Raw genomic sequence first — 17662 nt, 5'->3', positions numbered from 1 at the left:
CAAACTAGACTTCGGGACTGTTGAATTACATCAGGAGGTGAGGGTGGCTACATCCTGGGCTGTAGCTGCTGGGTCAGGAGAATGCCTTTTCAGAGGTAGCTTTGGAGAAGGACGTTCCAAAGTCCAAAACGGGCAATTTTTAAAGCAAGAAGACAGATAACTGCCAGGAGGTGGTGATACACATTTCTAATCTCAGCACTCAGAGGCAGGCAGATCTTGGTGAGTTCGAGGGCAGCCTGGTCTACAAAGCCAGAGACAGCCAGAGCTATTACATAGAAAACCCTATCTGGGAAAAAACAAACAAACAAACAAACAAAAAAGAAAAGGAGGAGGAAGCCAGAGCATTTTCTCTGTGATTTAGGGTTCATTTTCATCTGTTGAATTTAAGTTGAAATGCCCTCTGTCCTCAAGGGCACAGTGAATTGAGTGCAACTGTTTACTTACTATAAACTCAGGGTGCCTCTAGCTGATCAGAGTTACTTTCGACAACCCCACTGCGGGTGTCATCTGAGCGTCCCATAGTTTCTTCTAAATTCTATTCTGCGCTAACCTAAGGAAGAAACGCAGTTTCCTTGAGTAATTTAATAATCCAGTTTCCTGAACTATCAGCTGCGGCCGAGGGACAGGCACTGTCTGGTCACCACGCTTTTAAGCAATCACCTCTTCTATCTTGTCCACTTTCTGTCCCTTAGAGGTAGGCAGTGAATGTCTTGGAACGAGAGCCAGCGCCAGTCACTTTGAGGCTCTGCGGTCTCATCCCCAGGCTCGGAAGGCTTGGCTGAATGGGGCGCAGCAGCAGCCGAGCCCCGGTGAAAGCCGGCACGGTTTGCCTCAGTCGGCACGGAAGCCGAAGCAAGCCGGGCGTTTCCCGTCCTCCGCTGGCTCTCACTCTCGGGTGGGCGCCCCGCACGCCCCGAGCTCGCGGGGCAGCGGAGACCCGGGTGGCGCCCCGCGTGGCCGCGCACACCCGCCGGTGCAGACTCCGGTCCTCAAGCCCCGCCTCCCGGGCCCAGCTGATCCGCGCCGCCCTGCAGGCCCCACGCCTCGGCCCCGCCGAGTCCCGCGCCCGCCGCCCCCGCGCCGCCAATCCCGGTCCCGGCCGTGCACCTCGGGCCGCGCGCGCTGGGAGGGCGGCGGGAGGCGGGGCGGCCCGCACGGTGCGGCGGAGCGGAGAGTGGCGCGGCCCCGCCGCGGCCATGGAGGTCTACATCCCGTCCTTTCGCCACGAGGACAGCGATCTGGAGCGCGGCTACACGGTAGGCCGTCCCCGCGGGTCCCCCCCCCTCCTCCCGTGGCACCCCCCACCCCGCCAGCGCGGTCGTCATGGAGACGGGTGTGCCTCCCCAGCGCCCCCCCCTCCTCCCGGGGCTCCATCCCTTCCCCCTCCGCGGCCCGCGGCCTCGGGAGCTTCGGGAGCAAGGCCCGGCTGCCCTCTGCTTGCTGTGTTGCAGGTTCTTCATGGCTTGCAAGTTCTGTAAGGTTCGTTCAGATGGAAAACGTGTTACCAAAGGGGGAAAAAAAGAAAAGAAAAACCCTTTTGGCTGTTCATTAGCCGGGGTAACACATAGATTGATTTTTAGATTTTTTTTTTTCAGATGGTTTTTAGAGTTTGCTTCTTTTTAGTTCTGCAGTGGCATGAAACGGCAGGCAGGTGCTTTACCTTAGCATGTGTCCTGTAGAGTAGAGTCGCCCGGGAATTTGAGACTGGTGACTTGCTCTGAGTAGAAACAGCTTCCGAGAACAGCCTGGACCCTTATAGGAATAAGTTAAATGAGTTAAGTACTGGTTGATTTCCTAGTACATTTAAGCGCCTTCAGTTAGATTGTCATTGCAAGCTGGAGAAACTCATCAGATTGGCTAGAACTTGCAAGAGGTTTTTTTTGTTTGTTTTGTTTTGTTTAGTTTGTTTAGTTTTTTGTTTTTTGCAGTTGTTGGAGAACAGACTAGAAAGATCATTCCAGACTGACAAACTTAGTGTCTTCTTTGTTGACTAGCAGCTGTATTTTCTGTCATTGGCCAGAGTTTCTTGTGAAATACCAAACAATAATTGTGATCACTCTGCTGCCTGTGCAGGTGAGATGCTGAGTAAGGCCTTTGCTGTGGGTTAGAGCAGTCGTCTGTAATGGATGGAAGGTGTGTCTTGCTGTTTCTAATTTAAGGGTTAAGAATAGGTGTGCTACACGGTGTTCTCTTCAGGGTCTGAAGGGATGTTGAGGAAGACTGCAGAGAGCGGCCTGGACTGATTGCCATCGTACTAACCGTGCCATTCCGGCACAGCATTTTGTTTGTTTTTCAAGACAGGGCTTCTCTGTGTAACAGTCCTGGCTGTCCTGGAACTCACACTGTAGACCAGACTGGCCTCAAACTCACAGATCCGCCTGCCTCTGTCTCCCGAGTGCTGGGATTAAAGAAGTGTGGCACCACTGCCGGTCCTGGCACAGCATTTTAGTCCTTCTTCCTTCCTCCCTCTAAGTATTGTTGGTGTCTTGTGACAGCCTGTCTAAACCCTGAGTTTTGGAAGTGAAAACTAAATCTCCCTCTGAAAAGATGCAGAAGTGTCTCTGAGAGTGGCTAATGTGTTAGCCACGGTCAGGAACTGGAGAGAGGAAGCTGCTCTGGCTCAAAGTAACTGTCTCTTCTGTAAATCCTCCCAGGCACATAGCACATGCTTAAGTATTCTGAATCTTCTTTTAAAGAAAAGATTGTAGGTCAGGGGCAGAGAGCGCTTGTCTTGCATCCACAAGGCTACAGGTTCTGTCACCAACAAGGCAAACACCAAATATCAGCAAGGAAATCCTGGAACCTGAGCCCATTCCATGGAGCAGAAACTTTGACTGTATTTTATTCTCCAGAAATCCCTCCTCTCCTGTTAGCACCTTGCTTTGGGAGGCATTCTTCTGGGGTTTAAAGGTAAAATGACGTTTTGTTAAGGGCTTTGGGCTTCAGGCAGCCCAAGCTAAAGGCTAATTACCAGCAGAAATAAGTGTCTTCGAATAGATGGCAATCCAGTTTCATTGCCCAATACTGAAATTGTTTGCCTTCTTTACATACTATTTGTTAAAGATTTCATTACATGCATTTGTGTGTGTGTGTGTGTGTGTGTGTGTGTGTGTGTGTATGGTCTGTCTGTGTGTGTGGTGTGTGTGTCTGTGTGTGTGGTCTGTCTGTCTTCTTAGAGGAGCGTGTTCTTAGTCTTTAGCTATGCTATAAGCATGTGTATGATGTACATTTGCCAGACACCATGTTGCCAATTAAACTGACTTTGGGAGAGTCCTTTGGGGTTAAACTTAGCAGTTGGAAAATTTCACTTACGGTGATAGTTTGTGCACTCTTTGAAAGTCTACTTTTAAAAAGCATAGCTTAGTTCGATTACCAGACACACTGCTGAGGTGGTTTCCTTTCTCTCTGTAAGCTCGTGAAGCAGCTGATGTTTTTGTTTCTTCCGAGGGATATCTACTATAGTTGCAGAGCCATGATTCACTTAACAAACATTAACCAAATGTCCTGTGCGCTCTATGTCTCTGTTCTGGGAGGAGAGCTGGGAGTGGTGTTTCAACGGAAAGAAAGAACAGTTTATGGAATGCAAAAAACAGATTAATAAAACTAAAAAAGCAAAGCAAAAAAAAAACCAGTTTAAAATCTGATAGTTTCTAAGATAGGAATCTGGTAAACCTGTATGAACTTGAGAGTGCAAAAAATACCTTTAACCCATAGTGATTATGTTTTTAATTAAAAAAAAAAGCTGCTACAAATTCGAATAATTCCCCTGGTAAGGAGGTAAAGCCCAGGCAGTTTCTCTTCCTCTTGGTTGAGAGTTTAACGTTCCCAGAGGTCAAGTGTGGGACTAGATTCTTAGAAAACAAGGCTTAGAGTGGTGCTCACCGGTAATCTCAGCACTCAGGGTTGGAGGCAGGAGAACCTGGAGTTCAAGGCCAGCCTTGGCTATACAGTGAGTTGGAAATCAACCTGTCTGACAGGCATTTACTTTGGGCCTGACTTATGTTGAGAGTGGAATTGAAGGCAGGAAGGTGATGTTCGTGTCCTTGAGGCGGTGTCTCTGAATCTAGAGTCAGACTTGGGGCTGCCAGGGAAGTGTTGGGTTCCAGTCTGTCTGTTAGAGTCCTGTGTGGGCCACTTCTGCTGTGCCTGTGGTGGGGGAGGGGCTTAGGAATGCTGACTTTGAAATCTGATTAGTGTTTTTCTGCTAGCATGTGAATTTTAAGAAGAGGAAATTCATGACAAAAATCTGAGAGCACTGGCATTTCAGACTCCAGATACACCAACTAAATAAGCTGGAGGTAGAGGTGGGGGTGGGGGACCTCCCAGTCAGTTTGCTCTCCAGAGAAGCAGGCCAGGCTGTGGTAAGGAGACAGCAGGTAAACTCAAACGGTCCCAGAGGCCTGGTTTCCTCTGATTCCCTTGTTTCTGAGCCTTCATGACTGTGACTTTGTAGGCAGTGAACTAAGTCCTTGGGGCTTGAAACAGTGTCTGTGTCCAGGCACAGGTCTGTCACGTGGTCAGGACTCAGCTGGCTGGAAAGCCTGATTTTAGGAGCTCAGACCTGTTAAGGCAGTGACCGGAGGCCTGAACAGCCTGGAGGATCAGGTGGGGTCGGTGAGACTGGAATTTCAAGTCAGTAGCAGGGATTGTATGAAGAGATCTCAGGGAGTTACTGGCTGAGAGCTGTAAACAGCAGGGATTGTACGAAGAGATTGCAGGGAGTCACTGGCTGAGGGCTGTAAAAGAAACCGGTGAACTTTGAGTTTCAGGGTGGGAGCTCTTTAGGGAAGGAAGTAACATGATTAACTTTGCGTTTAGACATCCTCTATCAGTTCCTTTGGGCTGCTTTGACTAGAATTCCGGTAGTCTGGCTACTCTATAACGGAAACTCATCTTCTATTGCTTTTGAAACTGTAAAGTCCAAGAAGGAGGTGCTGGCAGATTCATCGTCTGGTGACGGCTCTCTTGACTGGAAGATGGTGCCTGGCTGCCTTCTCATGTGGAAGGGCAAAGTGCTCCCTTGCCCTAGCTTGTCCCTAGCTTATGTGTTACTAATTCCATGTGTGAGGCCTCACCTGAATGACCTAACTATCTCCCAAAGGCCCTGCCTCCTAGTGTGACATTCAGGTTTACTTTTTAGTCTTTGAGACCGGGTCTTGTTCAGCCCAGGCTGGCTTTTAATTGGGTTATATGTAGCTAAGGGTAATCTTCAATTCTCTGATTCTGTGTATTCTTCCTCCACCTTCCTGTGTGTTGGAGTTACAGGCGTGAACCACCACAGGTACTTTGGGCTTAGGCCTCCATATAGGGATTTGGGGAAATCATCAGAGTGACCTATGGCAGGGTGGGAGTGTAATGTTTGCAGCACGGTGTGCTTGATGCTCTGTTTGTGATCCCAGCAACAAACAAACAAAGCCTGAAGGCTATGTATGTATGTATATATGTATCACACACACACACACACACACACACACACACACACACACACACACACACACACACACACACGATGGGGTGGAGAGTGGTTGATTTTCAGATAGCCAGGATGGGAAGGTTGAAGACCTGACCTAAGGCTCTGAACATGGAAAGGACATGCTGAAGACAGGGATTTGAGGTACAAGGCGGTAGAGTGAAGCCCACTGTGACTATATGAGGACAGAAACGGAGACAAAGGTTTCACTCCACGGCCTTTTGGGTTTCGGTGTAGGTGACTTTGTTTGATGTTGTGTTTAGAGCAGGCAGGGATCGGGGCTGGAAATGGCTGGAGGGGACCCTTCACCAAAGGTGGACAGTACTGAGCCAGGGAAGAGGGAGAGCTGGCGGCTCTTAGACTGCAGGTAAGCAAAACAGTCCCAGGACAGCAGTCAGCCGGCCCAGGAGCCCCAGACTGGATGACGAAGGTTAGGGTGCCTTATGAGGAGCAAAGTGCCAGGGGCTCTTTCGAGATGGGAGGATCAGTCGGAGGGATCCGAGGATTGGCTGCTCTTAGATGCCAGCGGCGGTGAGCATTTTCAGTTTTAAAAATCTATGGTTGGTACGGAAAGCCAAACAAACTAGCATCACCAGTTCGGTGACTACACGAAATTGATGCCTCCTATTTCCATTCTCATTGATGTAAAAATAAAAACACTGGGGTCCCCATGTGCTCCCGGAGGAGAGGACGCACGAGCTTGGCATTCTCATAACTCCAAATTGGTTTCCATCACACCAAGAGTCAGAAGCACTGTGGTGAGCTAATAAAGACTTTCACTGAGAAGACACTGGGAGCCCCAGGGCCTGTGTCTCCACCCTGCAGCTTAGGTTATAGGAACTTCCTGGTGTTGCTTGAGGAAGAAGCATCCTTAGTCTTGCTGCTCTGGCTCCTGACGAAGAGCGATGTCTCCAGGGTAGGCTGACTCCACTGAAGATGGTTCCTCCTATGGACCTTCCCTTCTGACCTAAGCCAAAAGCAGCGATTCTCACCAGAGCTCCCAAAGCTGGCTGTAGCCTGTCCAACAGCTACTCAGTCACATCATTCACAACTCTGTATCTTTCCTCTCTGGCCATATGAGTCTTTTCCGCTGCTGCTGGAACAGGCAGGACTATATGGATCAGGTTTGCACTCAATTCGCTGTGGAGACCAAGATGGCCTTAAACTCTCAGTGATCTTTTCATTAGCTTAACAACTGCTGGGATTATAGGCAGTGCCTAGCTACTCTTGGCATTTAAAATGGAGGCAACAGATTACACAGTAGGCAGAAAGGCGCAAAGGCTCTTGTGACTGAGACTGAGCAACATGCAGCCCGCGGGACTTGAGGGTCTCTGCGCACTCGGCCTGCGGCCTCTGGGGCACTGGCTGTTCCTGCTGGGGGTGCTACTTCTAGTTCCGCCTTTGTGGGTATAACCTGCACCCAGACCACTCCAAGCTCCTCCAGCGTTCCAACCACATGGGCGATCTCCATTGCTGATACCACTCTAGGCACGAGAGCAAGCACAGGCCCCGATGCGAGACTTTCTGCTTGTGGATGGCCATATCGACCTGCCTCTGCCCCTGAGAGAGCAATTCCAGAACAAGCTACAGGATGTGAATCTGCGCAATTTCACCCATGGCCAGACCAGCCTGGATAGACTTAGAGATGGCCTTGTCGGCGGTCAGTTCTGGTCAGCCTACATCCCGTGCCAAACCCAGGACCGGCATGCTGTGCGCCTTGCCCTGGAACAGATTGCCCTCATTCGCCAAATGTGCGCTGCTTACCCGGAACTGGAGCTTGTGACCTCAGCTGACGGTCTGAAGAACACTCAGAAGCTGGCCTGCCTCCTTGGTGTAGAGGGCGGTCACTCATTGGCCACTAGCTTCTCTGTGTTGCACAGTTTCTACAATCTAGGAGCCCGCTACCTGACACTTACCTTCACCTCTCCCTGGGTAGAGAGCGCAACAAAATTCAGACACCGCTTCTACACCAACATCAGTGGATTGACAAGCTGATCAGTGAAATGAACCGCCTGGGCATGATGATAGACTTGTCCACCCATGCCTCAGACTCCTCAGTGAAGCAGACCCTGGAGGTGTCGCGGGCTCCTGTGATCTTCTCTCACTCAGCGGCTAGAGCTGTGTGTGACAGTTTGCTGAATGTTCCTGATGACATCCTTCAGCTTCTGAAAAAGAACGGTGGCGTCGTGGTGGTGACACTGTCCTTGGGGGTGCACAGTGCAGTCTGCTTGCCTGTGTGTCCACTGCGGCAGGTCATTTTGATCACCTCAGGAGGACAGCCATTGCATCTGCGTTCATTGGGATCGGTGGGAACTATGGTGGATCTGGAAGGTTCCCTCAGGGGCTGGAGGATGTGCCTCCATACCCAGTGCTCATAGAGGAGTTGCCGAGACGGGGCTGGAGTGAGCAGGAGCTGCTAGGTGTCCTTCGAGGAAATCTGCTTCAGGTCTTCAAACACGTGGAACAGGAGAGAGAGAAGCAGCGGGCAGAGCCCTGTGGAGGTCAAGTTTCCAGACAGGCAGCTGAGTAGCACCTGCCGCTCCTGCCTTCCTGCCTCAACCCCAGGAAAAACCCCAGGACACATACTTCACCTAATCAGGTCCTGCGGAGGGTCTCAGAAGCCTCCCCATGCCCCCATTCCAGACCTCATGACTTCTGTCACCTCCCTAGCCCTCATCCTTTGGCTTTGCTGATCTGGCCACAGGTCAATGTGGCAAAATCCACAAAGTTCCCCTCCTCATTGCCCAGGCCCCAGCTTATGCTGAGAATAAATATTTGAAACATCAAGAAGAAAAAAATAAATAAAAACACTGACCTAAAAATATTTATTTTATTTTTTATTATTTGTTTTTTGAGACAGGGTATTCTCTGTATAACTGCCCTGGCTGTCCTGGAACTTGCTCTGTAGACCAGGCTGGCCTCAAGCTTACAGAGATCTGTCTGCCTCTGCCTCCGGAGTGCTGGGATTAATCGCCTGTGCTACCGCCACCACCACCTGGCAGCTGTGACCCTTTAACACACTTCCTCATGTTGCGGTGACCCCCTAGCCATATTTTGGTACTTCATAACTGTAATTTTGCTGTTATGAATTGTAGTGTAAATATCTGATATGCAGGGCAGTTTTAGGCGACCCCTGTGAAAGGGGCAAGTTGAGAACCACTGCTCTAGAAAGAGTCTATAGTGTGGCGGTACTGACGATCCAAACCTCTGACGTCTAAAAGGAATCTCGAAAGATCAAAAGCTTGAAAATGCAGCCCTGGAGAAAAGTAATTTAAAAATCTTTTCGAAGACATTTATTGCCTTTTAATTTTTATTTTTGCCTTGGGCGTGCAGGCAATCCATCTGTCTTTGTGCCATATCCCCAGCCTTGTTTATGTTTTTAAAAGGGAATTCACTTGAGAAATAGGAAAGCACTTCAACACTTCCCAGGCCACTTTGCATAATAAGATAGGCAGTGAAGCGCTCACACTGCTGGATTCCTTAGGAGTTGGAGTCCAGATGGGCAGCATAGTGAGACCTTGTCTAAACACAGAAACAGCTATGCTGCCAACAGAAGCGCTAAGGTGTAGTAACCATGTTTGCACAGGTGTACAGTCATGAATACATGAGCCATATTCAAATTGCACACTCAGCTCATTTTCATTTGTTGGTGGTGTTGCTGGGACTTGATCCCGGGACCTCTTGCATGCTAGACAAGGGTAGGTAGATGTTCTACCACTAGACTATAGTCCCTATCGTATTTGCTTGTTTGTAGTTACATTTTTACTTTCGTGTGTGTGTGTGTGTGTGCGTGTGTGTGTGTGTGTGTGTGCGTGTGTGTGTGTGTGTGTGTGTGTGTCTGGGTATGCACATGGAGATCAGATTTTCACCACTGTATGCTTCCTGGAGATTCAAATCAGACTGTTGAGCTTGGCAGCAAGTACTTGTCACTGCTGTTACCTGCTGAGACACCTTGCCAGCTTTTTTTAAAGACAGGGTTTCACTCCCGTAGCCTACCCAGTTTGTCTTGGAACTGACCCTATAGTCTGGACCTGGACCTCATGTTCTTACTCTCTCGACCTCCCCCATGCTTGCATCACAGGCATGAGCCGCCTCAACCTGTAACACCCATCTTTTCAACTGTGATTATCTGAAATATCGGGACAGACAATCTAAGTCTTCTGGCAGAGTTGATCAGTAACCAAAATGGGTCTGGATGGTGGCATGGCATTTGTAAGCCCAGGACTCAGGAGGCTCAGATGTTGATTTTGAGTGCCAGACTGGACTGTAGCCTAGCAAGACCCTGTCTGAATAAAAATCAAAAACAAACCGACAACAGAAGCCAGAGAGGTGTCACCACTGTAGAGGTGTGTTGGCCAGAGTTCGTATTTCACAGATGCAGTTCATTGTTTTGCTAATAGCCTAGAATCCTCTAAGGGACAATATTCAGCATTTCCCCGCAGGTATCTAAGTGTTTCCTTCCTTTGATGTGATAGAGCACACACAACTGGAAGGATGCCAGTACTTTCCCAGGATCTGACTTCCTAGCTAGAGCAGCGGTTCTCAACCTGTGGGTCATCAGCCTTTGGAGGGGTCAAACTATCCTTTCACAGGGGTTTGGTTAAGATCATCAGAAAACACACATATTTGCATTATGTAGCAATGAAAATGATTTTATGGTTGCAGGGGGGTCCCCACAACATGGGGTCATGGCATTGGGAATGTTGAGAACCACTGATATAGAACTTCTAGAACATTTGCTCCAATGGGAACTGTGGTTTGGGATTTTCTGCCTTCAGAATTTTAAAGTGGGGGATGCAACCTTTTGGGGTTGTGGTCTTCAGGATTTTCTCCTCTTCCTTCCCCCCTTTTTTGTTTTGAGGTAGAATTTCTCTGTGTAGCTCTTTCTGTCCTGGAACTCGCTCTGAAGACCAGGCTAGCCTCAGACTCAGAGAACCACTTGCCTCTGCCTCCTGAGTGCTGGGTTTAAAGGTGTGCACCACTGCTACCTCCACCAACCAATGTCTCCAGGATTTTCACCTGCAGGGACCTTGCCCTCCCTATTTAAGACCATGATGTAATGCCTGTCCTGGGTTACTGACTGGTGGTGTACACACAGCATTTTCTTCATGCCCAGAATAAATGTGCACACTGAGCGTATACAGCACTAGAGGAGCTGAGGTAGTTTCCTGAAACGGTGAAGGGAAATGATTAAGAAAATGGGTGGGGGGCAGCAGAGAGAAAGGTGCTTGAGCTCACCCAAAGTGCTAGGTCTTTTTTCTATGAGTCTATGTCTTAGTGTAAAGTAAAGAGAGAAAGATCTAGACTGTAGAAAGGAAAACACTGGGGTAGGCATGTAACTTGTGGAGGGCTTGTCTAGTGTGCACAAGCGCTGAGTTCAGTCTCCAGCTCCCTGTACCCAGTGCTTAGGAGATAGAGACTGGAGGATCAGGGGTTCAAGGTCACATTCAGCTACACAGACAGTTTGAGTCCATCCGGGGCTACACGATTTACAGCATGCCTCCAGAGAATTTACCTTTCCATTAACTGCGATTTCTACCTTATCGTTACCGCCATTTGATATGCAGTTCAAGAATGAGACTGAGGTTGAGTGAGGGAGCCTGGCTTTGTCATCTTACTTCTTTCCTGAGTAGTTTCCTCTTGTGGCAAAAAAAAAAAAAAAGAAAAAAAGAAAAAAAATTGTAGGCTTTGTAGACAGCACGCAGAGATGGAGAGCATACTTCCTTATAACAAAGGGACATTTGCCTCAGAACCCTGGGCAGATAAATGGCTTTTCAGATCTCGTTTTTAGTCCCCAGTCAGTCCGCTGATAAGGGACTCCTGTGTGTCCCTAGGTGGAGGCCAGGGTTCCCTGACACTTCAGGAAACAAGGCTAGGTTAGCCAGTTGGAGTGAAGAGTTGGGAGTCTCTGGGGCTGGGAGAAGAGCCAGTCGTGCCTGTCACCCAGCACTTAGGCATGCGAGGGACAAGTGCTGGAGGACACACTGAGACCACATTGTCCTCGGACGTCTCAGTCATCCATCCTTTGCCCATAGATGAACGAAGCCTTTGTAAGCAGTGCAGCGTTGGCACAGTGCCTCATTCACGCTGAACGTAGCAGAAGCACACGTTAAATATTTGTTGAATGGTGAACTCAGGCGTGTGTGAGATGTGATCCCTACCCTTGAAGACACAAATGCAGTTGAAAAGTTCTTCTTGAACATCAGCAAACTTAGAATGATTGCTGCATTGTCAAAATAAGGCCCTTGGTGTAGCTCAGTGGTAAAATGCCAGCCTTCGGTCTGATCCCTCCTATAGTGAAACAAGTAAATAATCAAAATTTTAGTATGCATGAGGCCCTCTCACACAAATAACAACAAAAGCAACTCTCAAAATTAGTACAGGAGGATTGAGTTCTGTAAATACATTATTTAGAAATTTGGGGATACAAGCTCATTTTCATGGTGCTAGAAATAGATTTTAATCTTGCGAGTGCTTTAGTAAGTACTTTGAAGTTGTAAAAACTTGAATAGCTGAGGTTTTCTATTACTGATGAAGACAAGCATTGAGTAAGTTCTGTCTTCTGGTGAGTTCTAGAAACCAGCCCCACCCCAGGTTCAGTCTGCCTAGGCAAGTGCTCAGAACTCCATGGAATTAGAAACAGGAACCACAGCAGTATACTCTAATTTTCTATGTGTCTGACATAGTTATTGTTGACTACAGATGTCACACAGACCAGAGTCTCAATCGGGCAGTGGTCTTTTTCAGGTTGGTTGGTGGGTGTGTCTCTAAGGGATTGTCTTGATACAGGAGTGCTCATACTGGAGTAGCAGCTGGACTGGAGAGATGGCTCAGCCGTTACGGCATGTATCACCCCTGCAGAGGACTGGAGTCCAATTCCGAGCACCATGTCAGGTGGCACACAACTGTCTGTAAACACACACACACACACACACACACACACACACACACACACACACACGACAGAGCAGGCAGAGAATACAATCTTTTATTTTTAGATTTATTTTGTATTATTTGGTGTGTGTGTGTGTGTGTGTGTGTGTGTGTGTGTGTGTGTGTGTGTAGGTGTCCATGGGGGCTAGAAGAAGGTGTTGAATCCCCCGCCTAGCATGGGTGCTGGAAAGCAAACTCTAGTCCTTTGAAAGTGCAGAAAATACTCAGCCACTGGTGAGTGTTTAAGCTATCTGTCCAGTCTCCTAAAAATAATAAAGTAAACCTTAAATGTAAAAAGAAAACTAGGTAAGTATGAGACTGTGAACAAGCCAGCCATCAGTGTCCCCGCCATGGCTTCTGCTTCAAGATCCTGTTTAGGTTCTTGCTGGCTCCCTCAGCGATGGACTGTGTGACCTTGGAGTGTAAGATGAAATAAAGCTCCCCTTTCCAAGTTGCCTTTGATGAGAGTGTTTTATCATAACAACAGATATCAAACTAGAACATTACCTCAGGATTTTCAAGACCAGTTCACTATGTGATGAACACCTAAGTGTGAGATCACACATGAACACCACATCTGGTTTTATTTGGTACTAGGGATTAAACCTACAGTTTTATGTGTGCTAGGTAAGCACCCTATCAGTAGAGCTACTACATCCTCAGCACCAGATAACACATCTTAAATAATTCCTTCTTTGCTCACACCAACTAAACACTCTTTCATTTTGTGTTGTTGATGTAGAGATCACTTAGTAATCTAAACATTCATTTAGTTACACACAGTACTGGGAATTGAATCTCGGAACTCACACAAGCTAGACAAGAACTCTTTATCTCTGAGGTGTAGCTCAGTCCATTTTTTTTTTTTTGCTTTAAAAAGATTTTTTTCATTGTGTGCATTTGTGTGTGTGTGTGTGTGTGTGTGTGTGTGTGTGTGTGTGAGTGCGTGTGTGTATGTATGTATGTCATGGGTTTAACAGTGCCAGCAGAGACAAGAAGACAGTAAGTGTACTGGGAATCAGATCCCTGGAGCTGGAGTTAGACAGTTGTGAGCCACCCATCATGGATGCTGGGAACCAAACTAAGGTCCCCTGCAAGAGCAGTACACATTCTCAAACACTGAGCCATCATTTCTCCAGCCCCAGCTCCCTTACCTATTGAGCTGAGTTTCATTAAGTTACCAAAAGCATGATATCCCCTCCCAGGGTGGGAGGGTGTTGAATGCGTATAATCCTAGTCCTTGAGGGGGTAGAAGCAGGAATACCAGGTTGAAGGTCATCCTGGGCTTCTTGGGAAGTTCTAGGTCAGCCTGGACTATACAAGGATACTGTCTCAAAAAATCAAAACCCAAAGCTAGACAAACAAAAAGCGCATTGATTTTGTTTTTTCCTTGCGTGATGTGTTATGTGGTGCTGCCATTCACAGCACCCAGTTTCTGCCCCCCTCCCTTCCTCTCTCATTGAGTCCCACTTTTAAATAAAGAAATTACACATGAAAGCTGTCGCCAGCATTCCACTGACAGTACAAAATTCTGTTTTCTTGGAGAATGGAAGGGTTTAATTGCAAACATATGGACTCTTAAAAGTAGAATGGAAAAGTACTTGCGCTTGTTTTATGATGACGTTATGGTTTATTCTTCTATTTAGGAAATATACCTACAAGTACCAATATAGTTGTGTCCCTACTCCTTTTCTTAGATAAACAGCGGTACTCAACAAGAAAACCTTTCTGCCTTGCCTTTAAAATTACACATGAAATTGGTGTGTATGTGTCTGGTAGGGGCTGGCATAGCATGCATATTATGGCTTGTGTGCCAACTCTTTCCCTCCACCATTAAGTGAGTTCCAGGGATGGAACCCAGGTCACCAGGCTTACAAGGCAAGCACCCTTACCTAATGAGTTATTTTGTTGCACCAGCCTTGCCTTTTGCTCTACTTAACTGTAACCCCTTAAGATGCTTAGAAGGTAGTGTACATAAGAATTCCCCGATCTTTGCCATAGTTATATTGCTTTCGTTGACAGACTGCCGTCAACAAACTTGTGAAAGGCATCCCGTTCTGCTCTGTTGTATTCTGTTTTGAAATAGGTTCTCATGTAGCCCAGGCTGGCCTTAACACCTGATCCTCTGCCTCCCAAGTACAGGGCTTCCAGGTGTGTGCTACACATGAACAAGCCTTTTGAAGTTCTTGTTGGTACGACTGTGGATTCCAAATAGTGGGTTACTGGGTCAAAAGTAAATGTGTGTGTCATTTTGGTGGCCACTGGAGTTCCAGCGAAACTTCTGCTGACTTGGCAGTCCCGTAGCAGGGTATGAGTGCAGCATCACCGCCTGCTTGCCAGCCGATTGTGTTGCTACTGTTGCTCTTGGAATTCTACCAATCTGATGGGTGAAGCCGGACATGGTGACACACTTGTAGTCCCAGCACCTGGAAGGTGGTGTTAGGAGACTCAGAAAGCTAAGGTGATCTTAGTGTGAGCTTGATGCCAGCCTGGGTTACATGAGATCCCCACCCCTCACTTTTTGTAAGGCCAATCTGGTAACATGTGCCATCATATTTTATTGTAACTTTTAATGTTCATAATTTCTTTTTTGTTTGATTTTCAAGACAGGGTTTCTCTGTGTAATAGCTCTAGCTGTTCTGGAACTCTATTGTAGGCCAGTCTGGCCTCAAACTCACAGAGATCCGCCTGTCTCTGCCTCATATGTGCTGGGTTTAAAGGCGTGCGCCACCACCATCCAGTGCTGCTTTGATTTTTGAGACAAACTCTTGCAACATAGCCCAGGAAGGCCTTGATTCACTATATAGACCAGGCTGGCTTGCCCTCCTGTCTCAGGTACCTGAGTGCTGGTGTTGAGCTACCATACCTGACTTCAAAAACAAAACAAAGAAATGCTAGATTGAGCAGGGGGGTCTCAGGCTTGCTATACAAGTGCTCTGCCACTGAGCTGTTCCCACAGCCATCCCCAGGACTTTGTTATACTCGTATTTAGTGAGCCACAGGGAACCAAAAATTCCCATTGAAAGAGAAGCGGTTACTTCTTCACTAGCTGCTCAAACTGAAAATAATGTAGATCCATAAACAAGGCAAATGGAAATAAAATGCCCTCATGAAAAATGCCTCCTTAGAGTTTGGGCTAGCAGCAAAGGTGGGCATTTTATCTTGTACCTAGAATATTTATTGACAAATTGGACTAGTGGGAAGAGTATGTTTCAAAAACAAGATTCCCACCAGGAAGAGCTCTATATCTGAATGTTGCTTTCATGGAGCTTCCCTAGAGAAAAGAGAAAAAATAAATCAGACCGTGCATGGGTTGGGGAATCTGAAGGCTTACCCTTGAAGCCCCACACCAAAATCCTATTTAGTGCCCAAGAATCCCAGGCATCCAGGCCCTGAAGGATTGCTGGGGGCGGGGGTGGGGTGCCTCTTGTGTCTGCAGGCATGGCTGGCATGCCCACACACTTCAGCATTTTGAAGTAACTGTACAGAGACTTAAGAGCTGAGAGGGTCTCATTAAAGTAAAGTGCTGGGCAAGTAAATGGATTCTTCTAACCGTAAGGGCCACCTGGGATGTTGTTCTTTTAGGGGTATTGTTTTAGATAAGTTATGAATGTCAGTCACGCCTGAGCTGTGAGCTTGTAAAACCGCTAAGATAGAGGACTTTGAGAAAGTCACTATATTTTCTAAACGTCTTGATTAGTTGCTTTATACTCCAGGGAAACATGAGGGAAATAAAGTATGCATCATCTGGCACCATGCTTGGATCACACACACAAAAATCATAGACAAAGAAATGTCTAGCTTGTATGTGTTTCAAAGTTATATCTGTCTCTTTCTATCTGTCCTTCTTCTCACCCATCCCCACACCCATCCCGCCTTCCCTCCCTCCGTCACAGGCTCTCACTCTGCAGCGCAGGCTACCTCTTAACTTGTGATCCTTTGCCTCAGCCTCCTGAATGCTATGATTATAGGTGTACACCACCACATCCCATTTTGGGGAAAAATTTAAAGCTGATTTTCTGTGGAATAGGAGGATGTCATCTCATGGTTACTGAACGTTCCCTTTGGCTTGACGTGGGCACCATCTATTAACCCTTCTTTGCATTCCCAATCTGACACATGAATGGCATTTAGGAAAACTCTGAGAAGAGTTTTGTTGGTTTCTGTCTATTTTTTACTTATCAGGAAACTTCACAAGGGATGAATGATGTCCCAGAAAGCTGAAAAACTCTTAGACCACACATCATTTTCTGCAAAGACTGATTGGGTGTGTTTAAAATATTCGAATGTCCTCTCTAATTACATTTTCTTTCTGGAGGGCTAGGGAGGATGGTATGTGAAATATGCTAATGTCTCTTTCTGAGGTTTGTTGGAGAAGTTGTTTAGTCAGCTTTGTATTTTATAGTTGTCTCATAGGCTGCCTCCTCCCAGTTCTTACAGAGCCCAGGGATGTAGAGATTGCTCTCGAGAGCATAAGGCTCTTTTCTGCTCTCTCCTCTTACTTTCCTTTAGTAAGGGGGATTTCTGTTCTGGTCAAGATGATATGATTAGGCAGGCTGAGCCTATGGGATGGCTACATGAGCCATTTGTTTGTTGACAAGGTCTTATTATGTAGCCTAGGCTGACCTCAAACTCCTGGTGATCCTCCTGCCTCAGCTCTTTGAGAACTGGGATGACAGGCAGGTCACCTGCACACCTGATTCTTGAGTTATGTTCCACAGGATCATTCTCATGTTACTGTGGCTGGGGAGGGGCTTTAGGGAGAGTGCTGTAGGCAGCATGCTCACTCGGTTAAGGAGCCGTGTTAAATCCCTGGAGAGTTAACCCTGACTGAGAAATGAGGTGAAATGGTGGCAGGCGATGGGATTCCAGATAAAATTTGATGATGTTGAAATCAAAGACCTGCTGGCAGATTGGAGAGGCGAGAGAAGTGAGTAACCAAGGTTTTCTAGGATGAGCAAATGGACGATGGTGGTGATTCTGCAAACAATGGAAGCCTCACAATGGCCCGTACCTCCTCCTTCCGTGCTCACTCTGGGACATGCTTGATTTGAAACATTTGACTAAATACACGGGCACTCTGTTGGTTCATTGGTGCTGAGTCAGAATTGCCTCTAAATCCAACTTTTGTCAACTGGGCATTTATACAGAAATCCTTAAACTGTGGTTAATTCCCCCAGATTAAGACAATAACAACACCATCAGTTGGCCTGTCCTGATACCACTGTCCTGTGTTCAATCAGAAGGACAGGAGCCTCT

The 17662-nt window shown here is 47.3% G+C and overlaps 1 protein-coding gene and 1 pseudogene across 4 annotated transcripts in view; both read left to right on the top strand.

Annotated features, from left to right (window-relative positions):
* Positions 1-761: 761 nt before the first annotated feature.
* Positions 762-17662, top strand: part of Snx24 (sorting nexin 24) — a 140469-nt gene continuing 123568 nt past the window's right edge. The window contains exon 1 of one of the 4 annotated variants that reach the window (XM_040741815.1): positions 762-1256. In XM_040741815.1, the coding sequence (XP_040597749.1) occupies positions 783-1256 (474 nt within the window). In that variant the 5' untranslated portion in view covers positions 762-782. The remainder of the gene's footprint in view (positions 1257-17662) is intronic. The other 3 variants (XM_040741812.1, XM_005069117.4, XM_040741816.1) reach the window with 3 other exon arrangements.
* LOC106021064 lies at positions 1490-8279 on the top strand (annotated as a pseudogene).

This window comes from Mesocricetus auratus, unplaced genomic scaffold (assembly GCF_017639785.1).
Source record: "Mesocricetus auratus isolate SY011 unplaced genomic scaffold, BCM_Maur_2.0 Super-Scaffold_6730, whole genome shotgun sequence".
In the NCBI taxonomy this organism is placed as follows: Eukaryota; Metazoa; Chordata; class Mammalia; order Rodentia; family Cricetidae; genus Mesocricetus; species Mesocricetus auratus.
The sequence above is the reverse complement of the archived record's forward strand: the minus strand, read 5'-3'. Positions and strand labels throughout refer to the sequence as shown.